The sequence below is a fragment of the Balearica regulorum genome, chromosome 4 (genome assembly GCF_011004875.1).
Source record: "Balearica regulorum gibbericeps isolate bBalReg1 chromosome 4, bBalReg1.pri, whole genome shotgun sequence".
Classification (NCBI taxonomy): domain Eukaryota; kingdom Metazoa; phylum Chordata; class Aves; order Gruiformes; family Gruidae; genus Balearica; species Balearica regulorum.
Window position 1 is genome coordinate 26143031 of NC_046187.1, and position 27017 is coordinate 26170047.

The 27017-nt window shown below is 36.0% G+C and overlaps 1 protein-coding gene across 5 annotated transcripts in view; it reads right to left on the reverse strand.

The window, feature by feature from the left end:
* Positions 1-5568: 5568 nt before the first annotated feature.
* The window catches only part of GSTCD (glutathione S-transferase C-terminal domain containing), a 72970-nt gene continuing 51521 nt past the window's right edge, over positions 5569-27017 (reverse strand). For all 5 annotated transcript variants that reach the window (XM_075751504.1, XM_075751500.1, XM_075751502.1 and 2 more), the window contains exons 6-12: positions 21320-21435; positions 21055-21099; positions 20520-20648; positions 16065-16198; positions 14236-14266; positions 10011-10080; positions 5569-6243 (exon numbers count right to left, since the gene is read on the reverse strand). In XM_075751504.1, the coding sequence (XP_075607619.1) occupies positions 6107-6243; positions 10011-10080; positions 14236-14266; positions 16065-16198; positions 20520-20648; positions 21055-21099; positions 21320-21435 (662 nt within the window). In that variant the 3' untranslated portion in view covers positions 5569-6106. The remainder of the gene's footprint in view (positions 6244-10010; positions 10081-14235; positions 14267-16064; positions 16199-20519; positions 20649-21054; positions 21100-21319; positions 21436-27017) is intronic.

A 27017-nucleotide genomic window follows, 5' to 3' on the forward strand; every position in this document is an offset into this window, starting at 1 on the left:
ATACCCATTGAAAAGAAGGGATAATTAAAAAAAAAAAAAAAAAAGCAGTATCAGCAATAATATGCTCAGCAATTAATTATTTCTACACTCCACTGTACTTGCTGTAAACTAACCAAACCACAGATTGCAGAGAAGTGTGTGGATACAGCAGATCTAAAAAGAACAAATGATGTCACATCAGCATGTCACATCAGCAGCATCTTTCAACCTGCAAATTTGTTAAGGGAGAAACAGTAATGGTTCTTCTCTCTGCAGGTGGCTTATCTATGCATTTTGATCAGTGGGTAATGTAAATGTTTTACACGATTTTCATGGTGAATCCAATAAAACCAGGTTGCAATGGATGTTACATGCAGTTGTCCAATACAGGTGCAGAATATTACAACCTGCTGATGAAACGGTTCCTTAGTGCTGAAAGAATCTAGTCTCCGCTGTGAGCACATTTCCTGTTGGATTGGGCACATGTGGTACACCCCTCTGGACTAGCACTGCGTTGTTATGCTTTGGTACTTACACACCCCAAGACCTGTCTCACTTGCATGTCTACTCCACTCAGAAACTACAAGCTGTATCTCTCTGGGAAAGTGCGAAGAGTTCACACCTGGTGTTTTTTGTTCTAGCTCTGCATTCCACACCCATTTTCCATTCTGCTGCATGCACGTCTACTGTAGCAACCTAGAGAATTGCAGAAGATTTCTGCCTTTGTTCAAGTCCGAAACATAAAATAGTTCAAGACCTTTTCATCAGGAGGTCACAACTCCAATATGGTATTACAGATTCTCTTAGCCAAGTCTCACTCAACCTCTCAAAAGATCAATTTAACACCCTCAAAAAGATCAGCATTTACATTTGAAGCTAACTCGGATGTTTTTAAAATAGAAGTCCCTTAAAACTTTTCAAACACCCACAACAATGGAGTCTAAAATAGAAGGGACTCAGTACACAAAAAGTGTATTTAGTGTATTTGAAAGTCAGTGGATGAAAACCTATTGTCCTCAGTATCATGGAGAGCTTGCCATCTTCAGCACAGCCATGATTTCAACTCTCATGTACCCAAGTAAGTGCTCTTCTAATTCTTAAAGCTCAAAGGAAATCTTTCACTCAAAGAAGAATGACAAATTTATCACCAGGAATGTGACAGTGAAACTGCTGAAGCAATACAGGTACATTTCAATTCACACAACAGGTTCATACTTCTGAATGATACTGGGAATTTATTTAAAAAAAAAAAAGATTAGCACTAAAATTAATGGTTATATTCAATAATAGTAAAACTCTATCATTTAGCAAACCTGTTTCAAGGGATCCATCACAGCTGATGCTGTGTAAATTTATGAAAGATCAGCAACAGTCGGGTAAAATAAAGTCTGAATGGGAAAAAACATAGAATTAATCAATAATTTATTTTCTAGACTCAGTGATTACTTAAGCAATTAACAAGAATACTAAATAATACCACTCACTTCCTATAAAATCAACATTTCCACTAGCACCTTTTAAAAAAAACAAAGTGTGAAAAATTCAAACATTTAAGTAAAGTAATTTTGAGCTACAAGTTAGGAAATATACCACTTGACACATGTAAAATTTAAAAACTGTTCTGTTTTCACTCAGAAATTACCAGAGTGATTTATTATAAAACTACCCTAAACACTTTTCCTTACATACAAGGCTTACTAGGGGAATTTTGGAAATACAGGCATTTTCTTAAATTCACTTTGAGAAGAACAGTGAAGAGCAGGACACTTCATCACTCAATTTCTGAGTAAATAAAAGCTACAAGCAAAGAGAAAATGAATTTGGTATCAGTGTTACTGTTTGCATACAATCTTAGTATTTAGGAAGTTTAATTTCTTTCAACGATAGCTGTAGTAAGCTGAAACTTGCTAAGGACAAGCTACTGAACTGAGACCATGATAGCCAGGTAGTTTAAGTTCAAGTCGGAGCCTGGAAAGTCCCGAGGTTTTCTTGATTTTATCAAAGAGGCACATTATAACATTTTTGACACTAGACATGTAGGCAGGTACATGTATGTTAAGTAGGTTTTCCCTTTAAGAAAAAAGGTAGTAATAAAATTACAGGAGTCTAGACTGAGATTGTACATCAGGAGCTTGGTATGACAGGCAAGAGCTCCCAGGCAAAAAACACTGAAAGTAGTACTTGAATAAGCTTAAAGGAAAAAACTGTGCTTTTCTTTCTGGTGACAACTAAGCAATTAAGAACTAAGACTGAAACCAACACTTCAGCTATTCAGTCACCTTTTGTTAAGCAATGCTTTTCTAGCTCAACACTCTTTAAAAAAATACATATATTCATTGAAAGGGTAAATTACTAATCCTAACCCAAAATCTTGACAGAAAATAGCTGCAGCTGATGGTGTCTACCCAAACTAAAATCCATATAAACCAATTATAAAAGCAACTGTGTGCCATTTCACTGGAAATTACTTAAGGCTCATAAACTTACATGTATACATACTTGACCATACAGGGTTTTTTAATTGTTCTTTTCAATGAGAATACCTGGCATAGCATGTCACCTAGAAAGACAGCTATTTAAAGAGACATTTCTGCTTATTATCATTGCCTTTTCAAATGACAGATCCACCAGGTAGCTAAAAGTCAAGCAAAATCAGAAACAGGAAACATCAGTCTAAAATTTATGACAGCCCTACAAATGTAGCATTTTATATGTGTCTTTGTAACAATGATCAATGGGTAATTTTGACAACACGTGTAATTTTCATTTTAAAAAAAATCAATAGATCGGTTTAGCAGAGTAATATTAACATCTCAACTTTTTTTTTGTTAGGATCAAAACATAGAAAAATTAGGGGACACAATGTACCTACTCGGAATGCCCCTTGATTATTACTACCCCTGCCCAAATATAGCAATACTAACACTATTGAAATAGGACTGAGGAAGCAATTAACACAATGAAGACAAAAAAGAAAAAACAAAAATAAAGATACATGGACACATAGATGACTAACTTTAACACACAGAGGAGCTCAGTTCAGTTTGGTCACCTGTTTCCTGTTATAAACTTACTTTTTCCAGTGTAACTGGCTATAAAGGTAACAGAAAGGAAGAGTGGCAAGACAATGGAAAATTATGACTATGTTAGGACAATATTTTTTTCACCCTACAGCTGGTCCTAGTGGGGCCAGAGATGTAAGAAACACAAATAGTATTTAGGTCTGCATCTTGGACATCAAGCTAGCTCCTTGCCTAACAAGCTGCTAGAACAACAATGGTTATTCACTTACCAGGACCATAATGTCCAGTCACTTCGTTTAGGGAATTCTAGGCTCTATTAATTCCATACCATTTATGCATATGGAAACATGTAACAAATTAACATACCCCAAAATTAATGTAATTGAGCTCACAATTCTATAGGGAAGTACACGGCACAGAGTGGCAATTTAATCTGTGGTAAAGTAGCTATTATCAACTGTTGAATGTATCTTCTCCTTTTTATGCTTTTTTTCTTCTGCTTCTCTTCAGTTTTCAATAAACAAAACATCAGTTCTCCTCAAGTATAGTTCAGGCTTTACTATTCATAGTAAAGTAACTCCATCCTTAGACATGAGGAAGATCCTGTTCTCCTGAGAAGAAACCAGAGCCCATTGATGCCAATGGTGACAAGGTCACCAAGTATTACAAATGAGATGCAGTATCATCATCCTGTAAGCCATCAAAGTGACGGATACTACGAGATACCATCAAAATATCCCTGATCCCTGTGGAAGAAAAAAAAAAAAAAATCTGTCACAAACTCCCTTTCTATAGCTTGGGCCATCCAAGAAAGATGGGCCGTCATGATGCGTATAAACACAGCACTAGTTTTGCAGCTTTTCTCCCTTGCTTCTAAAAAATCTTTTCTTCCTGAGAAGCCTAGTTCTATGTGGGGCAGCAGACATAAAATAATTTACTTAAGTCACAAATAAGCAACATCTGTGGGAAACTGCGTCATTAACATGCAAACAGGTACTTAAAGAAATGGAAAGAAAAAAACAAAAAACAGAGATTGGTATTTGGATTTGTGTGTGACTTTATGCTATTTTTCTTGACTGTGCTAAGTGTCTAATAATGTTTTGGACATTTGTCTAAATAAGGCTCCTTCTCCACTTCTGTTTCCAAGAAATACTGGTTTTGCCTGTCAAAAAAGCCATTTTTATCTTTTATGCAGTGGCACACATGCTCCCTATGGCACATCCCAAATGCATTCCTCCTCCAATTTCTGGTAGATCCCAAAAATATTACAGATCATTGAGACACAGTATAGAAGTTGTGAAGCACGTAACAGCACAGATTCTTCCTCTACTGAAAGCTATTTATTATTGCATAATATCAGACCATGTCAAATATTCAACTTTACCATAATTAAAACACTCATATTGGTACCCATTGCCTGGAGAAGAGCATTGTGAAAATCCTTACTGTAAACAGCATCAAAGCTTGCATCAGGTGTCTCACCTTGATGAGTTCTTCATTCTGCACAAAAAGGTAATGAAGAGACATTTTCTCACTCCAGACATAGTATCTGGAGTTCTAAATAAATAATTTAATGCAGACAGCAGCGTGTCAAGTCTGAATGTTATCTTAAAAACTGAGTTCTATTTGGGCAAGTATGAGAGAAAACGCTGGAGGCAATTGGTATTGCCATATATTTCATATTTGCTATATATTCTTCCAAACTCCAGCTACTTCTGTAACTATAAGAAGTTGCAGAAAAAGTACTTCGTCATTATCTATTGAAGAACTCGGGCTAAAGCCATGAATTCATACCTACTTGCTCACTTTTGTGCTTCCAAATAAGCATGCAGCTTCCTTCAGTCTTCACATTAAAAACTCCAAGTATTTAGATCTTTTAGAGAGATAAGTTTCATGAAGAATAAAATATTTCAGGATCCTTTTTTTCCTCCAATACCTATTGTTGTTTATAATTCTGTTTGCCACATGTACTGAAGGTACGTTCAAACTGACCAAACTTCAGATATATTTAAATTAATCCATGGCGGAATTCATAAATGTATCAAACCCATAAATATGCAGGAAAAGTCTCATTTGGAGCCTATTTTCCATTGACTTTAGTGTCAACAGATCATTTTAAATTAGGGTAGAAAACTGCCTACTAATCAGAGCACAGAAGAACCTTTATTTTCATTTTACAGTAACGTGACTGTGGTTGATTTTTTCAAATGGTTCCACAACTGCGACTTTGCTCACATTTTAAACTGAATATAAAATCAATGAGGATGATGTATATAGACACATGAACTGTTCTTTAAAATTTCTTCTGACAGCATATTTCTTAAGAATGGGATGCAACACACTTCAATTAGCAGAGATGGCAGTGAAGTATCTGTTTGCTGACATCATCACTAGCTCCCGTTATCCGGTCAATGCATAATTAGGGGTTTGCTTTCTTTAAATAAACACACTTTCAAATGCCTGGCTACAGAGTCCTTGTGTGATATTTAATAAGACTTAAAAATTATCTTTAAAAAAGGCTGGTAAGTTAGAATAGATTTTTCGATAAGCAGAATGATGCCCAAAGTACTGTGATGAACTTTTATTAAAAACAATCTTCCTACAGTAGTATGCAACTCTTTAGCAAAGTCAAGCCACCACCCATTGCGCAGCCTTCTTCACTAACACCATAAATTTTATCTTTTCTCTTCCTCTAGTGATCTGCATTATTGGCTGATAGCTGCTCTGCTTATGAACACAAATGCAGTTTTGACCATGAATGCAATTTTGAAGCAGCCAAGACAGCTTTACTAAAAAGGAAATCACCTTCCTTTCAGTGAGCCTAACTTTTTTCTAAACCTTTACAGATGGATATGATTCCATGCACAGTCGTTATATCCAGAAACTTCTCAGTAAAAGAACCGAAAGTTGCCTAATGACACAAGTATGATTTGCGATGCTCTGCATGTAGTTCTCTTTCTAAGACTTTTTGTGCTGCTTCCTTTTCCAAACGCAATGGGTTCAAGATGCATGATGTCTGGTTCCCAGCTATGCTTCTATCTGCTGGATGTCATTATGCACTGAAGATTTATGTTCCACTTCAAATCAAATGCAAGTTTCACGCTCTAAGTAGGAATGCCCACAAACATATTGTTCTTTGGAGAACAACTCTCTGGCTCCATAGTTATAACTTGGACAGAGTAGTTACGTTCTTCTGCAGCCCGTGCCCGATCCAGATCCACAAGCCCCATACACTGCTTTCCTAAAACGAGAGCAAAGGAGAGCACAGAAACTCTAAAAATGTAGAAAGATTATCAGAAACATGAGAAATATGCAATGTTAGGAAAACACACCAGTAAGTCATCTAAAAAAATAAGTTCCAAATCTACTTCAAAAACTATCTTAATCTGTTTTATTTCAAATAGACGGTCATAGTTTAAATCACATCTGTGACTTGTAACCCTCATTTAGCAAAGATCTTGAGAAGGATTATTAGCTCTTTATATATAGAGAGACATAACAGGCACAACTATTTTTAAGTATTCTCAAAACTTACCGAAAAAAATCAATTCATTAATGTAAAAGTCACAGGAAGACAAAAAAATGCCTAGTTTACCCCTTAGCACTCTGAATTGCCAAACTTCTACTCCCTTTATAACCATAACTGTTTTCTTCCTGTACTTGCATCGAAAATCTGAAAATCTCTGGTGATTGAATATCAATATAAGACTAAAATACCAAACAGTGATCCAGTGTAATTGAATTGAGACATATGAATGTAACTGCTTATCAACAAAAATACTAAATTAGTAATGAAAACTAATCTTATCTCAGATTTACCAGCAGAAAAAATGAGAAGGATAAATTCAAGGGTTTTTTCTGCTTAGAAGTTTGTATTATGATACAGCCATGCCAAGATGATGGTGCCATTTGTCTTTACATAGCTACTCATTATAATTGATTATTATGTTCTGCAATACAGAATTGATTTGTCAGATCCTATTTTCAGCAATTTGAAACTCTCTCACAAGAAAGATTTAGCACTTCCCTGAAATGTTTTATCACTAGTAGTCACGCAGTCTCAAGTCACAAACGAGCCACAACCCTACTTCAGTCTCAAAGTCAATGATCCTACCTTGTTTCTTGTTCCTGACAGAACTGTACAGTTGAATATATTTGGGGTCTGAGATGAAGGGAAGAGATGGGAGCATTCATTCTGTTTACCATCAGGATACAAGTCTGGTATTCAAAAAACCTCTGCAACTGCCTACCTCTCTCCCCTCACTCTATCCAGAGCTTGAGTGCCTGTACCATTACAAGCCCTGGTATGCATCTGTTAGGTGCCTGTAGAAGTTTTCGGCAGATGGCACAAACATGCCCCTCAGTATCCTTGTATTTCAGAACAGCTAGTGCACATCACACTTTAATATAGTGCTAAGTTCAATCTAGTCTGTCTTTCCACAGTGAGCCAATGGCCAAAAGTATTTTCTCCTTCTCAGCTAAATTCCTTAGTTACAAAAGAAATCCACTACTTTGACTTCACCAACATTATGACATTTGGACTCTTCTGTTGGTGGCTTGGAATTTGAGAGGGGTAGTAATTGGGTAGGAGACAATTCAGAAATACAATAATACAGTTAGGCCTGAAAAAGAACTGTTCAACTCAGTCCTGCATGGATTTATATGTTGCAGGTAGAAATTACCAATTTATATAACCAACCAGGACAGTTTTCCATAAATTACTTCTTGTGGTATTATTCTCCTACATTTCGAGTTTCATAGAAAATCACCTGCAGTTGGTTGAACAAAAAGGCATGTACACGCTCCTGCCACTGACAGCAGTACCATTGTTATTCTGAGTGTACACACTAAGGGGGATTTGGGATTGTCCCAACTGGGGCCTGGTTCCCTGGATGGCTCTTAGTAAGACTGTGTGAAATACATGGAGCAGTTCTGCGATCAGACAGAATAAATCAGGCGGGCATGATTTATTATTGTGATCCTCATAAAACCATTCAGTATGTTTGCACTCAGGTCCCACTGCTGCACATATAGCGGATAAAAAACACATGTTCAGTGAAGATGGGAAAGAGAACTTTGTTCATTTAAGAGGGAACTCCAATGCAATCCTAAAATATTCAGAAAGTAGCAGAACGAGGCCATTTTGCCATCATTTACAATAGAAAAGAAAAAGTCTCCACCTGTTCATTAAATGAAATGTACATAGTTTTCTCAATGCCTGATCAGGCATTGCACAAAATTAAATAAATTTTAAAAAATCTCGCCATCGCTGTAACACTGATCTCATTCAATCTTCAGTTATCTGCAAGCAAAACTTAAAAGTACCCCAACAAAACTCCCATAAAACCAGTTTCAAAGCTGAAACAGAACACTGAAATGGGAATGATCTTCACTGAAACAGATCAGTATTACATGGAACTTAAAGAAAAAATAACATTCTTTAAAACAGAAAAAAATTTATGTAGGGGAAGGAAGAGGCATAACATTTATGTTTGGGTTTTGTCAGGGCAAAGCACATAAAAGTTAAATTTGTGAAAAAAAATTGCAGTTTCAGAGACAGAGAAGAGATAAAAGTTACAATCTTTCAAAAAAGTTTTTTGGGTCCCTTTCCAATTTTCAATCCACCTGGCAAGCAGCAGAAGACAATGTGGAGTGATACTCTGGTAACTGAACACTGCCCTTTTTTTTTTTTTTTTTCTTCATTTTTTTCAAATACTGTGATGATAGCAAAAGAGCTGACAAATTTATTATAAAATAGATATTGTTATCTCAGAATCTGTATTATTTTCTTTTTGTGCTGTGAGTATAAGAAATACTTTGAAGTCTTCAAATGAAGCTTTTAAAAAACATTATGATTATTTGCTACTACTGCCTTAATATACTTGCAAGTCAAGAACGCACAGTTATAACCTGAGAGTTCCCAGCCCCTTCTGTCTTTTCTGACCTGGAAGCTAGTTTATAGTTGCCATTAGAATATTAATACCAGACAGGAGCAAGAATACTAGTCAAAGAATACTAGAATATTGCACATAATGAAGAAATAGTTTTGCTTATTCCAAATATTTGAAGTGTTATGTATTTTGCTGTCCTTCTGAGTAATAAAATTTCTGCAATCTTAATGATAGCTTCTTGCATTTCTTTCCCTCAGAAATCATTGACACCTGACCAAGAAACTAAAATCTCAGCAAATCAATTTACTTTGGCCCTTAATTGCACAGAAATGATCCAACAGAAGGCAGCTGCTCTTATTCAGAATGGCAGGTACAAACCTGAAACTGAACTGACTACCAACAGGTAAAAATTGAGCCATGCACTGCTGTAGCTATAACGTAAGTTTCCCCACAATGGGAAGGCTAGTACCCCAGGTAAGGGGTAAACCAAACTGTATTCTTGGCAAAGTCTTCACTTTATAAATATTATCCACTATTAAAAAAATCCCAGAAACCCTTCTGGGTTTTTTTCTAAAATTATGATGATGATCCTAATAATGAGGTGGGCTAAACAGGTTTGCATGTTCTTAAGCCTGCCTGTACCAAAGTTATCCCAACCTCTGCAACTTAGCTTTATTGTTTCCAGCTGGCATTAGATGTTTGCCCTTCTAAGAGAGTTATCACCAGCAATTACAAGCAGGAGAAAGGGTGCACACTGAAAATCACTACTACAAATAGTCTGTGATTTCAGTGTAAAATAAACTGGCAATAGCAGGACTTTAGTGAAATTTACAAAGACCTCATTCTTTTCAGAGAATGGTGGGAGAAAAAAAAAAAAGGTGAAGCAATAAAACTCAGTAAAATGCAAACCTTCTTGTGTTGATAGTTCTGAAAGAAGAAAAGGGTTTCTATATCATCATTCAGGATAGCAAGATGAGAAATGTGAAGAAACTCAAATTTTTCAGGTGTGATGGGAAGACAGCAACTTAATGCTCTGTTCATAAATGTACTAATACTTCCTTTATATAGCAAGGTAAATACATTACCAAGTTTACACAATAGCTGCAGAAATTCATACCTATCAGCCTGCGTTCAGGTGGAAGCTGAACAGCTGTCTGATCTGCAAATCTGCAAAGGATCATGTGCTCCTAGAAACAAAAAAAAGGTAAAAAAATTCGGTGCAGTAGCATTTCCCCCTTCCAAATAAAGTAAGAAAAATCTCATTAAATGTTTGAAAGTATCAAAAACACCATCACATTGAAGACTATGTTTCTAGAAAAATTAGCTGTGTGCAAATCCTAATTTTGATACTGCTTTGGCTTCTAAAAGTGTGTAAATCAAATGTTTGTAACCACAACCATATTTCTACTCATGAGTATTTGTTTCTTGCTACAGTTTCTCTAATTCTCTGCAGCAGTTGAATTGGATGCAATGTATACAAGATAGCATCTTCAAAGACATACTGCAGACCAATTTTGCCTTCAATTACAGATAAGCAACACAGCCTTCTTTTAGCACAGGCATCATGGAGCAGCATCTCTGCATCAATAAGCAGCCAAGGCAAAATTCTTAAATAGGTGCACATTTCTCCCAGGCAGTGATTTTGAATCCCAGAAGAATAACCTTGTGGGTCAAACTTCCTTTGTTCTGCCAAATCCATTCAGAATCAACCCAAAAGATCTGAAGGCAAAATTGATCCTGCAGGCAAAAAATACTTGGCTGTGAATGGCAGTTTCCTACCTCAAAATCACTTTCACAAATCACTGCCACAAATCACTTTCAAACTATCCCTATTCCACTTAAAAGTTTCTGCAGAGGCTTCTACAACAGCTGCTGTTGATTTCTTCCTGTCTTGTCACCCAGGGGTATGGTGCAGTGGAGGGTTAGCCCCACCACCTTACTCCCTGCTTAGATCACTACACAAGCAGGCAGAATCCCATCCTCATTTGCCTTCAAAAACCACCGCCTGTGCTAGCATAACAGCTTCTCAAAGACCAGCCAAGCCAAGGAAGGCAAGTTAGCCAGATGGCGAGAGAAAAAGCCTTCAAGGTGTAACAATGAAATTAATGCTCTGATGACAGCTGTGCTCTTCGGGACAGCTGCAGTATTATATACAGGACAGAGTAAATCAGAACCATTTTAGAACTATACAACATTCCCAAGTCTCCTATAATGTCATGGGGAGAAAACAGAACCGGACAACAACAAAAACTGCTCTGTTAAGCAAAGCTTCCGGAGTTACACTTCTGAAAAAAAGACATGTGTCTTGCACCTGAAAGAAATTTTTATTTTTTTTTAATTCTTGTCTGATATAAAATGATGATTTTAAAGGTTTGGTTCCTATATCAGATGGAGAAAGCAACTTCACCTTCCTTCAGTATCCTGAAGTAAGGATACTTCAGCTTTTTATTAGGGGGACATAAACATCAAAAAGTCTTCATTTCATAAAAAACCTGAATGAAATCCTATCTTCATATTAAATCAAGATGGTAACTCCCTCCACAGTACACTCCATCCAATTCATAAATTTAATAGACATCCGACCACAAAAAAGTTTGCCCACATATAAAATATTATTGCTACTTGATACGCAAATATTGCTCATTTAAATAAATTTATAGTATCTTGAGGCAGGGATATTTGTGCCCAAGTGGAGCTCATTCATGCGAAGGTTTTCAGCTTACAGCTCCATAAGAAATATGCAAGCAAAACGAGAACATGTTATAATACGTTTAGGACTTTAACATGTTATGCCCAGTCAGTTCGGTTCAAACATGGCTATTTTTGTAGTACAAAAGAGCTGAAAAGGTTAAATCCACATGTGACTACTGGAGAAAGGAGGAGAAGGAGAGCTACAGGCAACGTGGCTGCTATGAGGAGAGAAGCAGCAGCGACAGGCAGCTTGGGGAGAAAAAGAGGGATTCAGAGCAGAGGGAGAAGATCCGCCTCAGCACAGAACCCCTCACCAGCCTTCAGGCGTCCAACACAACCTGGCTCTTTGCACCATCAGGTTCTCAGCTCATCTGACTAGACCAGAGCCAAGGTAAGCCTCACCACTTACCCTGAAAATCTGGACTGACTCTAATGCCTTGGCTTCCTACAGAGATGATCCAAAAACTTAAACTAGACCCTAAGTTATGACTACATCATTTCCCCATGACAGTCATTAAATTGTCACGTTCCCTGTTCGCAGAAGTAAGAAAAGCATTTCTAAAATAATGAAGATAACTATAAACTGCCCAAACTTTGTGCACGCACAAACAGTTAACTTGCTTACTAGAACATCCACGCCTTCAATTCCTATTAAGGTTTCAAAGTTGTATGTGCAAAGTTATTAAGTTTTACTTTCCAGTTCTCCTATAGGGAGAGTGTCTTGACAAATAGAGTCTCAAAATGTATCCTGGTAGAAATCTACAGCTATCATAACCTTATTCTTTGCAGCTATAAACTAATGAATTACAGCATAATGTTCTAATCAAAAAAGTTTTGGAATTGCCAGACTTCTGGATGTCTTTTTAGATCTCACTAAAATGAAAGACACGAGAAATGAATTTAAAATGGGAATTGGAGGGGGTGACACAGACAACGTGTGGCTAACATCTGGCAGCTTTGGCTACTAGCCAATAACCCCTAACAATTTATTAATATGAAATATAAAAACACATATAGCTAGCTGTATAACAGAAGTTATTTATAACTAGGATTATTTGAGGCACCAGGCAGCCTAGACCATTTGTATAAACTCTTACATTATTAAGAGCAGCAATATTTTTTGGCATTGCCCTCAGCCCCTGTGCCCTTCTGCAAAACAAATAATAAAATGCTGGAACTTCTATAGTGTTGACAAACCCTGTGATTTAAACCTCCATGGATTAACAGATTAAGAAAAAAATTCATTGAGCTGTAATGAGATTATAGACACTATCCTAACCTAGGCATCCTTGACTTTATAACTGTCACCACCTCCCTCTGTACTGTCAACAGGCCTACTTTTAATAATAGCTTAGTAAATAAACTTTTTCTGAACTGAAACCTGAGTTCTTTGTGATTATGTGTTAGAAACATAAATGTGTTGAAAAGAATGCTAATCAAGGGAAAAAATAATGGCAGGCCCAAATCCACTGCGCTGCTTTTATGATCTCAATCTATGGACATTTTTTCCCACGTAAATTACTAAAGTGTACATAAACCAGACTGTCATGAAGATCAGTGTATTACCAGTTAACTGAACTTTGCTATGTAAGATGGCTGGAGATTTTCTGAGTTTTTTAAATGCCCTCTGATTTGAGGATTAAAAAGGATAATCTCCATTTTCCTATTACATATAGCATCTTTGCAATGCTCACTGTCCCCAAAAAAGTTTGGATATTAGAAATACCATCTCTCTCATATTTCTGTTACATTACTCTGCATGTCCAAAATTCATTTCTATATTGTAAACACCAAGACCCTTGTCTAGGATTTGGCATGTAAACTTAGTAAAGTTTCTATACAGTCTTGCTTCTCTCAAATGGAAACATTTGCTTTCCATGCCACATTAAGTGCATCTAACCTTCAAATTTCTGGTTGCTTATCACTAACTAGATGAAGCTTAACAGATCAGTACCAGCTGTCCACTGTCCACCTCTCCGCTCTTGTCCTTTTTCACTCCCCTGTTATCTGTTACTGTCATTCTGTCAGATCTGCGTGCCTTATTGATTCTTTCTCCCACTTTTCTCTCAGACTATCTCCACACAGACCCTGGCTCCCCAGGTTCCAAACACATTTGAATATTTTTGAAATAATTTTGAATAACATTTTTAAAACAATACTGTATAAAATTCTTACCGATGAGTATAAGCTCTTCCTACTCACTATGTCCCAACTTCTAGACATAAATTAGAGGGAGAAATCTAATGTTTATCAGAAAATAATATCTATAAAAGCAATAATTTTACTTAAAAATGATCAGACATTTGCCAGTAAAAACAGTTGTATTTAAGACCTAAATAAATGGGTATCCTGTAATTGTTAACTGACACATACTGAAGTATCTTTGCAATGGCTCACTTATACATTATGACAAAAAAAAAGTTCTTTTGTGGAGAAACTATTTAATTTTATTGAAGAAAAAAAGCCTTTAAAATGGATGGTGGAGAGAAAGCAACACAATGACATCTGCACTACAAATGAACATTTTACATAACACATGCTTCTCCTTGCCATTAAAAGATAACCACTTATATTTGATTTGATAAGACCACCCAGTAAATCACAGGAAACTGCACATAACCCTCTAACCCCTCTCCAGCCCTTTTACATACCTTATAGGACAAAATTTCTTTGAACTGATGACTGAAAAAAAAAAAAAAAGACCAATTCAATTAACATCTAAAAAAGCAGAGGTGGACAGAAGCAATCATTACATACTTGAACACGTTTTAAACAAAATAGAAATATCTGTAACCTACAGAAAGGCATTCAAAAAAACCCAGAAACCATTACAGTTCCAGTTCACTAGAAAAGGAAAAGCATATTTGGTGTTGTCTTTTTTTTTCTATTGTATTATTAATAAAAATTCTCTCTTTAAATCATTATAAATGCTAATACAGATTTACTGCTGATTCCATGTTGTCACATAAATACTTTGTATTACACATACTCAACCTCTAGAGATTCATATATTTTGTTTGTATCACAAAAGTAAGGTGCCTCTACAATGGAATTGAGTATAGAACATGAGCAATATGGGGATATGGGCAGGCAATCATGTTTTATGATCATATCAAATAAGGAAACAAGAAAAAGCAAACCCTAAAACAGCTCAAGCTAGGCTTGATAATTTTCTACATAGGCTTACGATGTTAGATTCAAAATTTTAGCAAACAAAACCATAATTTACATTCTTGCAGCATCTACAGCAATAAAAGTTTTCTAACGTAGTAAGCATTTCCAGTCTTCATGATCTAAAAACGTAACTGGTCAAAAGTTAAACAGTATTCAGTCATTTTTAAAACAAGTCAACAGAGAAAAGCTATATGCCTGCTAACTTTAGAGGGCTTAAAATTTTATTGCCTCTTCCTTAAGAATACTTATTTGTTTTACTGTGTCACCGGAGAAAACAAAAAGGGACACACATAAAGAGATGGAAAAATCAAATTGACTAAGACAAGACTGTTAAATGCAAAGTTTATCAAACTGACAAATTCTAAATATTTACTCTCCACATACTTCTGTGACAGCACACTTCGATATTATAGTAAAATATTTAGTAAAATATTTAACATGGATATGCAAGATTCCTTTTAAAATAGCATGTTTCAGTTTCTTCTTTTAGCAAATATATACCTAAGACAATGTTGTAATTCCTAGCAGAATTAAATCTGATTCATCTTGGACATCCAAAATGCAAAGCTCAGCTTTACAGAAAACAAAAAACAAAACCAAAAAAACCCCACACCACACAACCCTCTTCCCCCATCTAGTTCTGCCTCAGAAAGCTGTTAACCTCTTATCTTCTGCCACTTTATGCTTATTTTTTATATTTTTTTTAATATAAAAGGCATTAAAATTCTTAAGCCTAAAATATATAAGTATGTCCAACATGGCAGCTTTGAGGACAACAAAATATCTACATAGTCCATTGAGAAAGCATTAAAAATACAAACTGAAATACAGGAGAGCTTGTCTATTTGGGAATAAATCAGAAGAGTTTCACAAGCAGTAAACTGTGGTATAAACCAGACCCATTTCTTTAAGCTGATTGCTTACATGTTTCTCCAACATTAAAATGCCAATTCCCCTTCTTACAGTAACTTTCATGAGTTTTCTATTAACTTTGTGATTTCAAGGTAAAAGGTCTGCATATTACATAGATTCCCACATACTGTATCTACTATGTTGATGGTATAAAGCCTTCTGAACTAGGAATAGATAAATCCAGAAACAAATAACCCAGGAATTACAAATCTGTCTCCCTTTCAGGATGGGTTTTGTAAAAAGAAACATGAAGAATAAGTTGCATTAAAACTGTGAACCAATTTAGCCTAGACACTTGCCATGATCTTCAGTTGATTAATTCTATACTCTTTCAGTATTTTCTTCCTTCATTTAAGTTGATAATTTAAAGCTTATCTTGTTAGCTTTAGTTTACCTTCGTGGATATTTGAACTTCACCGTGTTTTGAATGAAGCCATAACAACATGGGGAGATGACAAAGGCTGCTTGTGCCTTGATGCAGTGTTCCATCACCATGTCTGTCGCCACACCACATGCATGCAGAGCCACCTAGAGTGTTAAACACAAAAAAACCCCAAAGAAACAAGCAAATTCTTTACAGCAATATGCTAAATACAATCCTGTTGCAGTATTTTTTTGGTTGACTGAGTTACTTCAATATATGAGGAAGTTTTTGCAATGAAAGCTGTTATGCCAAAGGCCTGGTCCTTAGTTCCTCAGTTTTTCATTCTTCTCCTTCATATCTATGCAGAGGAAAATGTACAGCCTATTCCATTAACAAGGGAACCATCAACACTCAACAAGGGTCACTCACCAAAAGCACTCAAAAGGTAGGTGCACTGCATTATGGTATCAAAGAAATTAAAAGTAAAGCTCCAGAAAAATATTAAAAGAAAAACTACTTTGGTGATTAGTCAAAAGTTTTTGTCAAGCAAAAAGGACTTAGAAATACACGATTTCAAATCTAGATTTCAACTTAGCAGTAAGAGAAGTAACAGATATACCTGAAGGTCACATTTAAAAGACAACATTTATGCATAAATTTTTATCATTTGATTGTAAGGTATGGAGTAAAAACTTTAGCAAAGAAACATTGAGGGCGGGAAGCATCAAATACAACTTGCTCTCCTTTTCCTTTTTTTTTCTCCTTCTTTTCTTTCTTTTTCCTAGTGATGAGCTCTCAAACTAAAACTAGAATGCCATTTAATCACAACAGCTACCTGCAAGCACTGATGTGTGTTTGGGCAATGCACAGGTTCTGCTCCCCTACAGAAAGGCACGTTACTGCTGTACTCGATAGACTGCAAAGCAAGGCAAGCAGCTCTCTCTTATCACTGCCTGTGACACCAAAGGGGCCAGGTGAAATGGAGGCATTACTTTCTGTGCCTTCTTCCATGTACTCAGTAGCTGAAGAGAGAAGGCCTGGTGCATGCAGATTGCTCTATGTTTTCATTAAAATAAGGACATTTTTGAGGCATGTTTTTCATTTTATGCAGAAGTGCAGATTTGTAAAACTGCATTGTTTTCTCTGCCTTTTGTTCACTTTAAATTTAGGAAAAAGTTTAAAACTTCAAAGCTTAGATTTCAGGGTTCAAAGGTGTTTTTCAAGATACAGAAATTGGAAGATACAAACTTTGCTCTCAGATACAGATTAAAACAAAGACTTTTTTGTTTGCAGACTGCTTGATGTAAGCTCAGCTGAGCAGACCATTAATCATCAACTGAACTATAATTGCACACAGATGGTAACAAACATTCTTGTCTCAAGTAGAACATTAAAAAATTAATAAGAAAATTTCACAATGAACTTTTTCTCCTCATATGAATTTAACAAGAAAAATAAAACTAGTTTAACATCAGAAATAGATTCTTAATATCACAGCTATTAGATTATCATCGAATGTAATTATAGTTACTTCCTCATCTATCCAAGCAGAAAACAAAGACCTCTGCTTTGCTTTGCACATTTGGAAAAGAGACCTTAAAACAGCAGCAGGTAAAACCAGTAGCTTTGCTGAGCCTGCATGAACTGTTACACCAACTGACAATTTCTTTGGGTTTCTCAGAATCAATTTAGTTAAGCAAAAAATCACAAATAAAATTCAAGACAAAGCTTTCTCAGGATATCCTATATATTAAACTCACTATCTGAATAAAATAAAAAGTGAGGTCTAATGCAGGTAACGCGTTTGGTTCACAAATCCATACATCTGTAGGCACAAGAAAACAAAGCAGCCCCTGAAGAGAGCAACAGTGCTAATGCAGTGTGAGACCATGGCCCTGTATTACTCCTCTGGCACTGCAGCTCCCCAGAATAGCCTAGTACACACAGAAAAGTGAAGGGAACAGAACGTTTTGTGAAACCTCAGGTTGACCTTAGTGATCTTACAAAGAAAAGAACTCAACACACTCAAAAATATACCCACACACGCACACCCTCAAACCTTAAAATTTTCAATTTGTTCTCACAAATTAGCAGAGATATTGTGAGTATAAAAAGTATAAGTATTAAAACCAACTAAGATCGCAAAGACTCCTCAGGGTGTTGCCATGTAAATGAACACTGCATTGAAATATTTGGAAGCTTTCACTTTTAGACTGAAATCCTTTACTGCGGTTGGTGGTTGTACTACAGCATGTAATATAATAGTACAACGTACAAGTAAGCTTGGCACTCAAACAGGTTGTTTCAGAATCTTGATCTTCATTACCCCAACAATTCATAAGGGCAGAAATTTCATGTGGAGTAAAAGGGAAATGGTCAACTTTTTTTTTTTTTAACCTGCTTTTGAACTCCTGGCAGATAACAGGTAAGACAATAGCTACGTAATGCAGATTTGATGCCAAGGTAACTAAAATGCATATAAACATGTTTTACACTAATACCAAAAGCAGAGAGATGACGACTTCCGTCACACTCATTTTTCTATACCTCTTGAAATTTCAAGTACTATAACCAGTGAATTTGTCATCGTGTCCACCCTCACATTTACACTGTATTGTTTCACTGAAAATGGTGAAGTCATGCAATGAGTGAATAGCTTTAGAAGACTCAGAAGATGGGTTTAGAAATGACGTATTGCCATACTTCATACACATCTATGTATTATGGTATCATATTGTCATTTTTGTACCAGACTAGTGTTCATGACATAATGACACAAAGGCAGCTAAACTTTACATTATTTACCTTCAAACATGCCAAACACTTGTGCTACTGGCCAGTAAACCTGCCAGCTCCCGTCTTAAATGTGGCTGCATAGGAAAGTTAATCCTGAGTTAATGAGCTAATCCTGAAGAGTGGATCATGGTATGATACAAACTAATTCTGAAGCCAAGATTGATACAGGTGTCCCAAAAAGGGAAAGCTCCAGGTTTGTCTGTTGAATAGACCACAGAATCAAGTCAAAGAAACTGAAATCACAGGTCTGGAAAAGAAGAATTTCCAAATGAATTTTTCTGACATATACTTCACTATTTTCCTTGTCATAAAACTTCAGAGAGAGAATATAACATTTTTTTATTAAATAAAAACTCCACGGAGATATTTAACTTAGTATTAACTTTAAAATAGACCCCAAAAAAATGAAGACAGGATCTCCAATGATCACAAAATCAGAGACTCATTTCACTGAAAAACTATTACATATTTCACATACAGAATTCAGTAAATTATTCATAAGATCCTGATTTTTTTTAAATAGCTCTCTAGTTCATTCACTGAGATTCAAATGACAATGCAGCACAGAAAATAAAGCTAGAGAATTGGAAATTTACAGAAGGACTGGGCTAAAAGAATTTATTCTCTCCTCTTTCTCCTGCACTATATTTCTTTTCTATTATTAAATAAACCAACCAAATAGTTAAACAGCACTGTTCACGTACCATAAGCTTTCAGCATTAAACACCCTCAGCTAAAGCCAAAACAGGCCCTTGGATGGATGATTTAAAGAACAGTCAGACTCGCACTGAAAGCTTGGGGCTTGCTGCAAAAGTTCATATTCTATTAACAGAATACAAAACTGGAAGACAGGAATCTTTAGAGAGTCACAAAAGACTATTTATGCCTTGCTCTTCACTAGGGCTGCAGAACTCTGGAGAGGACATTCATCTTATTTACTTTCAGGGTCTAACACAGATGCTTTGAATCAGTATTCAAATCACCTACTATGCTCCTGCACAACTGATTCCTGCTTTGGTCTGCTCATTTCCAGTTAACTGGGAGTGAGAATATCACCTGTTGACTGCAATAGCAGTGCTCAGCATGAGTCCTACTAAAATTGAGATTATATTCTGCCTTTAGAAATGTAGCTCGAGTGTACTTTACACAATGAATACACACGTATATGATTAGCATAACATTCTCTCTGTCATGATAGTTCCTCCTCAGTTTTGCATCGTGTAGTCTTGTTTGCTTTATCTCAAAATATTTTTATCTTCACCTAACTACACTTCTGATCTCACTTTACTGTACTCAGGCTTAATTTGAGCAACGCTAGCCTTCTCTTCCAATCTTCAAAACCTTCTCCAGAGTGTATCCATTAATAAATCACTGATTTTAAAATAGCATGATTAAACCAAGAATCTACCCCACTTTTTCTTCAACATGGTCAGGCAGCACTCGTATTTTTGTATTTGATTGGAACAGGCACTTCTTTCTTCACTCATGTAACATAAAATCAATGCAGATTACAACAAATAATAAACACATAACTAAATACAGATTAATATAACAAGGGTTCTTCTCATGGCATCAAAAATACCTGTCCATAAGGGCATACAGAATTTTCTTCTCTGAGATATTTCAGTTGTTTTAAGAATAATTAATCTGACACTGAAGTTCTGAAGTGGAAAAGTTATAAACACTTACCCCAATGTTAAAATTCCCATTAAAATAGTCCAAATTTGCTTGAATGAACCAAATGTTGTTTAAACCTAGTTCATCACTTCTGTCTTTAGCACGAATCAGAGACAACTCCTTATTTTCTATGAGCACCACCTAGATTTCATACATAGGAGAAAGTAAGGCAAACTAATACTGAGAAATCAAAGTACAGTGTTACCGACAAGCACAAAACTTTGTAGTTTAGTTGAGAAAACCTCTAAATTCTTTGTAGCAGAGCGTGAGATCTCCACAATGATTAGCAGGAAACTCAACAACAATGGAAGGCATTTAATACTTGCCAGTATCAATCAGCTTGCAAATATTTTATATTTTCCTATAACTTTTGTTTTTTCAGGAAAGCACTGCACACATTTGGGATTATGCTAAAATTTTGTATGTTTCAAATCTAAGTCCTCTGCAGAGACAACTGTGTCTTCATATTTATTCTCCGTACACGCACATCTTTTTAAGATGATCAGCAGAAACCAAAAGCTGTCTATACTTTTTATTTAGAATTTACCTGACATGATGGCATCATGTGAGCAAGAACAATTCCAACATGGCCCTGTGAAAACAAAAACAAACAACAAAATCTGAGTCACTTTTCAGTGTCCCCTGTTGTTGATTCATTACATGATAAGCATCCCCTAACCAGCGACAGAACCTTTGAAAGCAGCTAAAACTTTAGCATTTGTACTTTTGCTTTGCTTGTGGCAGCAACTACCCAGAACTGCAAAGATGAAAGCTAAAAGAAATTGCATCACATAAACAAAAATATACATTACCCCTCCACTGCAAAAATCCACAATCACATTTCCAGGCTTAGCAAGCTTTGTCACTGCTGCTACCAAATTATTCAATTGCTGCTGCTTCCTCAGAGCCCGGTCTCTAGACATCTTTCCTGGGGATGACAAAGAAAATGCCTAAATAGTGATCAGCAGTTCTCAACATTGATAATTTTCAATGGGTAACAGCAAAGCATTGCAAATGAAATTTATGGCTGAGATTAAAAACTGGATGGACCACTTGGGCATCCAAATTTACTTTGAGCTATATTCACAAATATCTGGTAGACTTTTCTCTATACCTTTAGCATATTTAAAAATTTATTTTTCATTTGTTGCTGCTAATGTATCCTTAGGAATAGACTAGCATAAACTTTATATAATCAAATTGGTGTAAGCTCTAGCCTGATTATATTCCAAACCTATCAATCATGCCCAGAAACAGAGCTCAAACCCATTCACAGTAAGGTTGCCAAAAGAAATCCCTGCTTACTGTATCTATACAGTATCCTTAAGCATCTTGGTTTTAAAAGTTGTACTCTTCCTCCTGTCAGTTTTCACTTTTCATAATAAGCAGCCCTGTTTATTTAAATGACTGTGCGTGCAAGGAAGTACTTCTCAAAGTGACTACTCCTGCGTAGCAAAGTCTGCCTTTCTTTCACATCTGTAACACAACCAGAAATGGAAAAACTATTAATTTGTTTCAAATGTGCTTGGTAAAGTCCAACATACAGTTGCTTCAGATATAATGAATTTGTTTAGTCAGCACGTACATTTGTAAAGATGCTTTTCGTCTCAGTGGGGCTAACAGAGTGCTGACAGACCCATTTAATACTCTCTTTGTTTGTTCAGAAAGCAGAGTTTGACATAGCTACTGACAGTAAAAATATTCATGAGCTCGTCTTTACAATAAGAAAAAAGGTACTGAAACAACTCTCTTGAATGAGTTTTCATGAAGGAGGTTTAGGTGTACCAAACCACCCTAATGTTCTCTGAAATATGAACCTATTTCCTACCTGGAGCACCACATTATATTTGAGTATAGGCACTCTCCAGTTTTGTATTAAATTCATTAACTTTATAAATTAAAAACACATTTTTCCCAGTACTTAGGAGTAGTTCAGAATAAACCCCACAAATCAGTAAAGTCTCATGGTTACTACAAAAGCAGTTCATCTCTCCTCATCATCAGAAATTGAATTTATTATACAGTTCATTGTTCAAATCTCTATCATGAACATGTATTATTTTGCATTATATTTTATTGTAAATCACATTTCACTTTACAAATAATCATCAAATTCAACCAATTCATCAGATAAAATTATCACTACAATGCTCTGGGTAGAATGAGAAAAAAACATATCACTTTTCAAGATATTATATTCTATACTGTCAGGATAAAGAAAAGAGAAAAACGGACAACAAAAGGCAGAGGAAGCAGGGCAGAGTTCATTCTGCACAGTTATTGCACAGTCATTTAAAAAAACAGTAATGACATTTAAAAAAAATATTCCTAGGTGACTGCACTGCATGGTAACATATTAAAACACATACTTCTTAATGAAAATTAAGACATGGAACACAACCTCGTCACTTCTTATCAATTTTGTAAGTATAGAATAGTACATTTTATAAAAATGAAACCACCGTTACATTTCAAACATTTTTTACACTTTTTGAAAGTTACCATAAAGAAGAGTCTCAGAAAATTAAGCTTTCTAATGACAAAAATTTCTAATGACAAAAAAGGACTGAAACCTTTACCACATTATGTAAAATGATAAATACATTTTAAGGAATCATCTCTTTCACATGAGTAGATCCTTGGAAAAACCTTCTGTGAAAGACTACACTGGAAACCCTAATTCCTTGTGTACCAAACATCTATGCAAACTCTCCATAGCTTGCCTCTAATTTTCATGCTTCCATTTGATAAACTAATGTTCAAACGTTCTCAATACCTACAGTTCTAACTGTAGCCAACAGAAGATACCAGCATTCCAGCATGTGCAAAATCAAGTGCTGTCACAGTGTTTGACCTAGAAATTCAGCTTGTGAGGTCATACTTATAATTGGTTAGGTAGACAGGTATTATGATATTAATGCCTAGAAAATCCTATACCTAAAAAACACACAAGTACTTTCTCTGTGTACATGTCTATATATGTGCATGCACATACCCATACACACAATCACAATGGATTAACTGAGTTTTAAAAAGTAGCTGCTGTCCTGCACACAGCTTTAATCTAATTAGGGCTACCTGAGCAATACATGGAAAGAATGAAGAAATCTAATTTATATTGGTCTGCTATATCCCCCACACCAGAAATACAGCTGTGGCAAGGGGGGCACAATTAACAGGGACTTCTATCTTGATAATACAGGCTACTACTTGGGTTTGTTTTCATCAATCAACAGATCTTATTGGTTTTGTTTCAATTATTTCAATTCTACCTGATAAAAGTACTTAATAAAATAGTTGTTGCTCTAAAACAAAAGAAGAAATGAGCAGATGTCTTGCCCTTTTATGGAGGCAGCAAGAAACTGAGTCACATTTGAATTCTTTCATCTGATAAGCAAGCGAGCAAGTCCAGACTTCCCAACAGATACAGCCACCTTTGAAGCCCACTAGAAGCCGCCCCGCACAATATTTCATCTGGCTACGACTACACAGCTGTAAGAGGTGCAACTGCAGCTCAGCTCGGTAAATCCCAGCTTGCTTTAAACAACCTGGTTTGGACGCCGATAGCAACACTGGTATGACAGTTCTGCATTTAGGGTAAGCTAGCCTTCCAAAAATAAAATTTCAGGTTCAGCTAAAACCAGAAAAATGGGCTTTCCAAAAGCATGATAAAAGCATAAACAGAGTTTTTTGTTGACAGAATTCAGTGTGGACTTGCCCTGTTAACTTCAAGACAGCCAAAGCACAGAGAATCCATTAGTTAGAAATATACTGTGAAGATAAAAGGTCAGCTCTGTTCTCCAAAATGGGTTTGAACACAACAAAATTTGTCTCATAAGCTTAGGTGGCTTCATTTACACTGTAACTCATTTTAACAGTGGTTGCTTCTCACAAGCATTATCTTAAAAAAACAAAACAAAACAAAACAAAAAACACCAAAAAAACCCCTTCAACCTTCACCAATTTTCCTTCTTCCTATTCAGTGAAAACAAGCAATAAAAGTACTTAAAGTTTATTCATGGTATAAAGTTGCAAGCTCCCCTGGTGGAAAGCCTTCTGAATTCAAGGCTTCCTGAGCTCAAGTAACTGCCTCAATTAATTTAATGGGATTTGTTGTAAATGCTTTTTTCCCTGGTAACTTTTGTATCACTCTCTTATATCCACTTTCAACTTCAATCTTTGTAATTACAAGAAGGACCAGGCAGACAATTTTGCTTCCAATTCCAGCCTCTCAACAGGCATTAGCACAAATGTTCTGAGCCATTTTCCTGAACAATACTGAAGGACAGACTACACCTGTGATGCCACAAATGGCACAAAAAACCATGCAAGCAAATGCTCTTCCTTATCCGACTTCTCTGTTTTTATTCTCCAATCCTAAGGTTTTTCTGAGGCCTCTGGGATTTATTACTATCAAGTACAACTCCTGAAAAACACCATCAAATTTCCATACTGTGCAAAGTCAGCAAATAGATCCTAAAGTAACTAAAAATAAAAAAGTCAGATGATAACAGGTTTTTTAAGCAACAACAGATCTACTACGTAGTACTCAGTCGACCTCCTGAGTATTAAATTAATAAGAAATACTTTAAAAAAATATTAGCTTATAGCCTTTAAAAACTCCCTAAAAATTAACTCTTCATGGTTACCAACAAACAAGGTTTCCTTCTCCCTTACTATGCACACAACAAATAGCATAAATTCCCTTGAAAGATGGAGAAAACCAAGCTTGAATCAATAGGTCTTTGGTCTGCTCTACCTCTGTATTCTGAGCTTGGTAGCTAGAATTACAGAAACACAGCAAGCCATGATGCAGCCTGTAGAGAATGTTAGTTAGCACGGCTGGGCACACTAGTCCTTCATTACAGCAAATAGGCAATAAATTCAACTGTAAATTCTGCATCTAAAAATCCTACAGCTCACTTTGCATTTCTCAAGCCCTGTGATTGTAAACAATCCTAATTGTTGTCTTCAAGAACAGTAAGAGAGAAGGTAGCTTTAAATTTAGCCCTACAAGGCAAAACCATGAAGAACACAACCTTTTCCGACAGTAGCCTGACAGGCCCCCATAAATGCTTTGCTCCCTTCTAAGATTCCAACTGACAGATTGTCATACAGTCCCAGAAAGATTTGTTTTCATTTTTAATTAATGGTCACAACAAAAATATTTTCTTTGGCTCCACAAACCTAACATTAGCGTTAATTCAGCTCTTGTCAAGCAGAGCTTTAAAGTCTCTGTGGCACTTAGACATCTTGCATTTTGGCACAAACAAATACAACTTTTCAGCAGGCAAAAAGCCCTCTATTTTTATATTGCCTTTTGTCAGTGTTCAAGTTCCTATAATCCTTCAGTCCTCAATACTGAGGACAAATAATACTTCCATATTTTAGAAGTTAAACTTGAAAAACCATTAAAGTTTCCTTAAATAAGCAAACCCCAAGTATCATCCCTAAGACTTTAACCCTACTCAACTTTGAAGTCGTAACACAGTACAACAGAACACATAGCTTCCAAAACACACATATAACACACAATACATGCATTTTCCTATACAGCAGAATTGCATGTTTCTATTGTTTTAGCACAAGTATCTTTTTATTAGGTTTTCTGCAAGCCTCAGCTAACTAATTCCAGTGATAATGTGAGTCTACTTTTCATGGATATTCAGGTAGAGAATACTTATTGCTACATTGATTTAATCTTAATACAGCAAAGAGGCTCAGTAACTATAAAGCAAAAGCCAAAAAGAAACAGTTTTATTATTTTATACTAAGCTGAACGCATCTTTCTGAAACCAATGCGTTTTTTTTCTGGTAGTTCCTTACACTCCACTGAGATCTCCTTCACTTTGATGATGTTATCTCCTGCTACACTCTTTTTGGTACACATTGGAGGGTTGGGGGGTTGTTTGCGTCTTTGTTTTGAGGGTGGTTGTTGTAGTTTTGCATTATGGGTGCTTTTTTCTTTTAAAATACAGTATTTGTCAGCTTGATATAGCTGTACTATATGCAACTGCTAGAAAAAGCAGAATTCAAACAGATGAAGGATGCCAGCCCAGCTGACATTTATTTACAAAGAAAAGATTCTTACTAGTGAGAAATAATAATACCTTCTTATAAAGGACAATAACTATGCTATGGTCCAGCGGTCACCTCAGTTAGTTAAACAGTATTATTCTTCAACTTCAGATGCTTTAATTCAATCTGCATGGGCCAGTGCTGAAAGCTGAAGATCTGCCCTCCCCTTCTCCAGCCTGGGGCCACCTTCCAGCTGCCCCCTTCACTGCACTGACCTGTCTCCCTCCCTCGTGGTTTTTACACTTGGGTATAACTCAAAGTGGGGGACCCAGAAAAGAAAGTGTGGCTGTTGAGAGAGAAATCTGACCACATCCTGTATCGGGACTTGAATGTCTCCTAATTGATATAAATCTGTCCATTTAAAAGCAAAAAATTACATTCTTCAAAGTATGGTTTCGACTTTGGGAATAAAGCAGGCTCTTACTCCAGAGT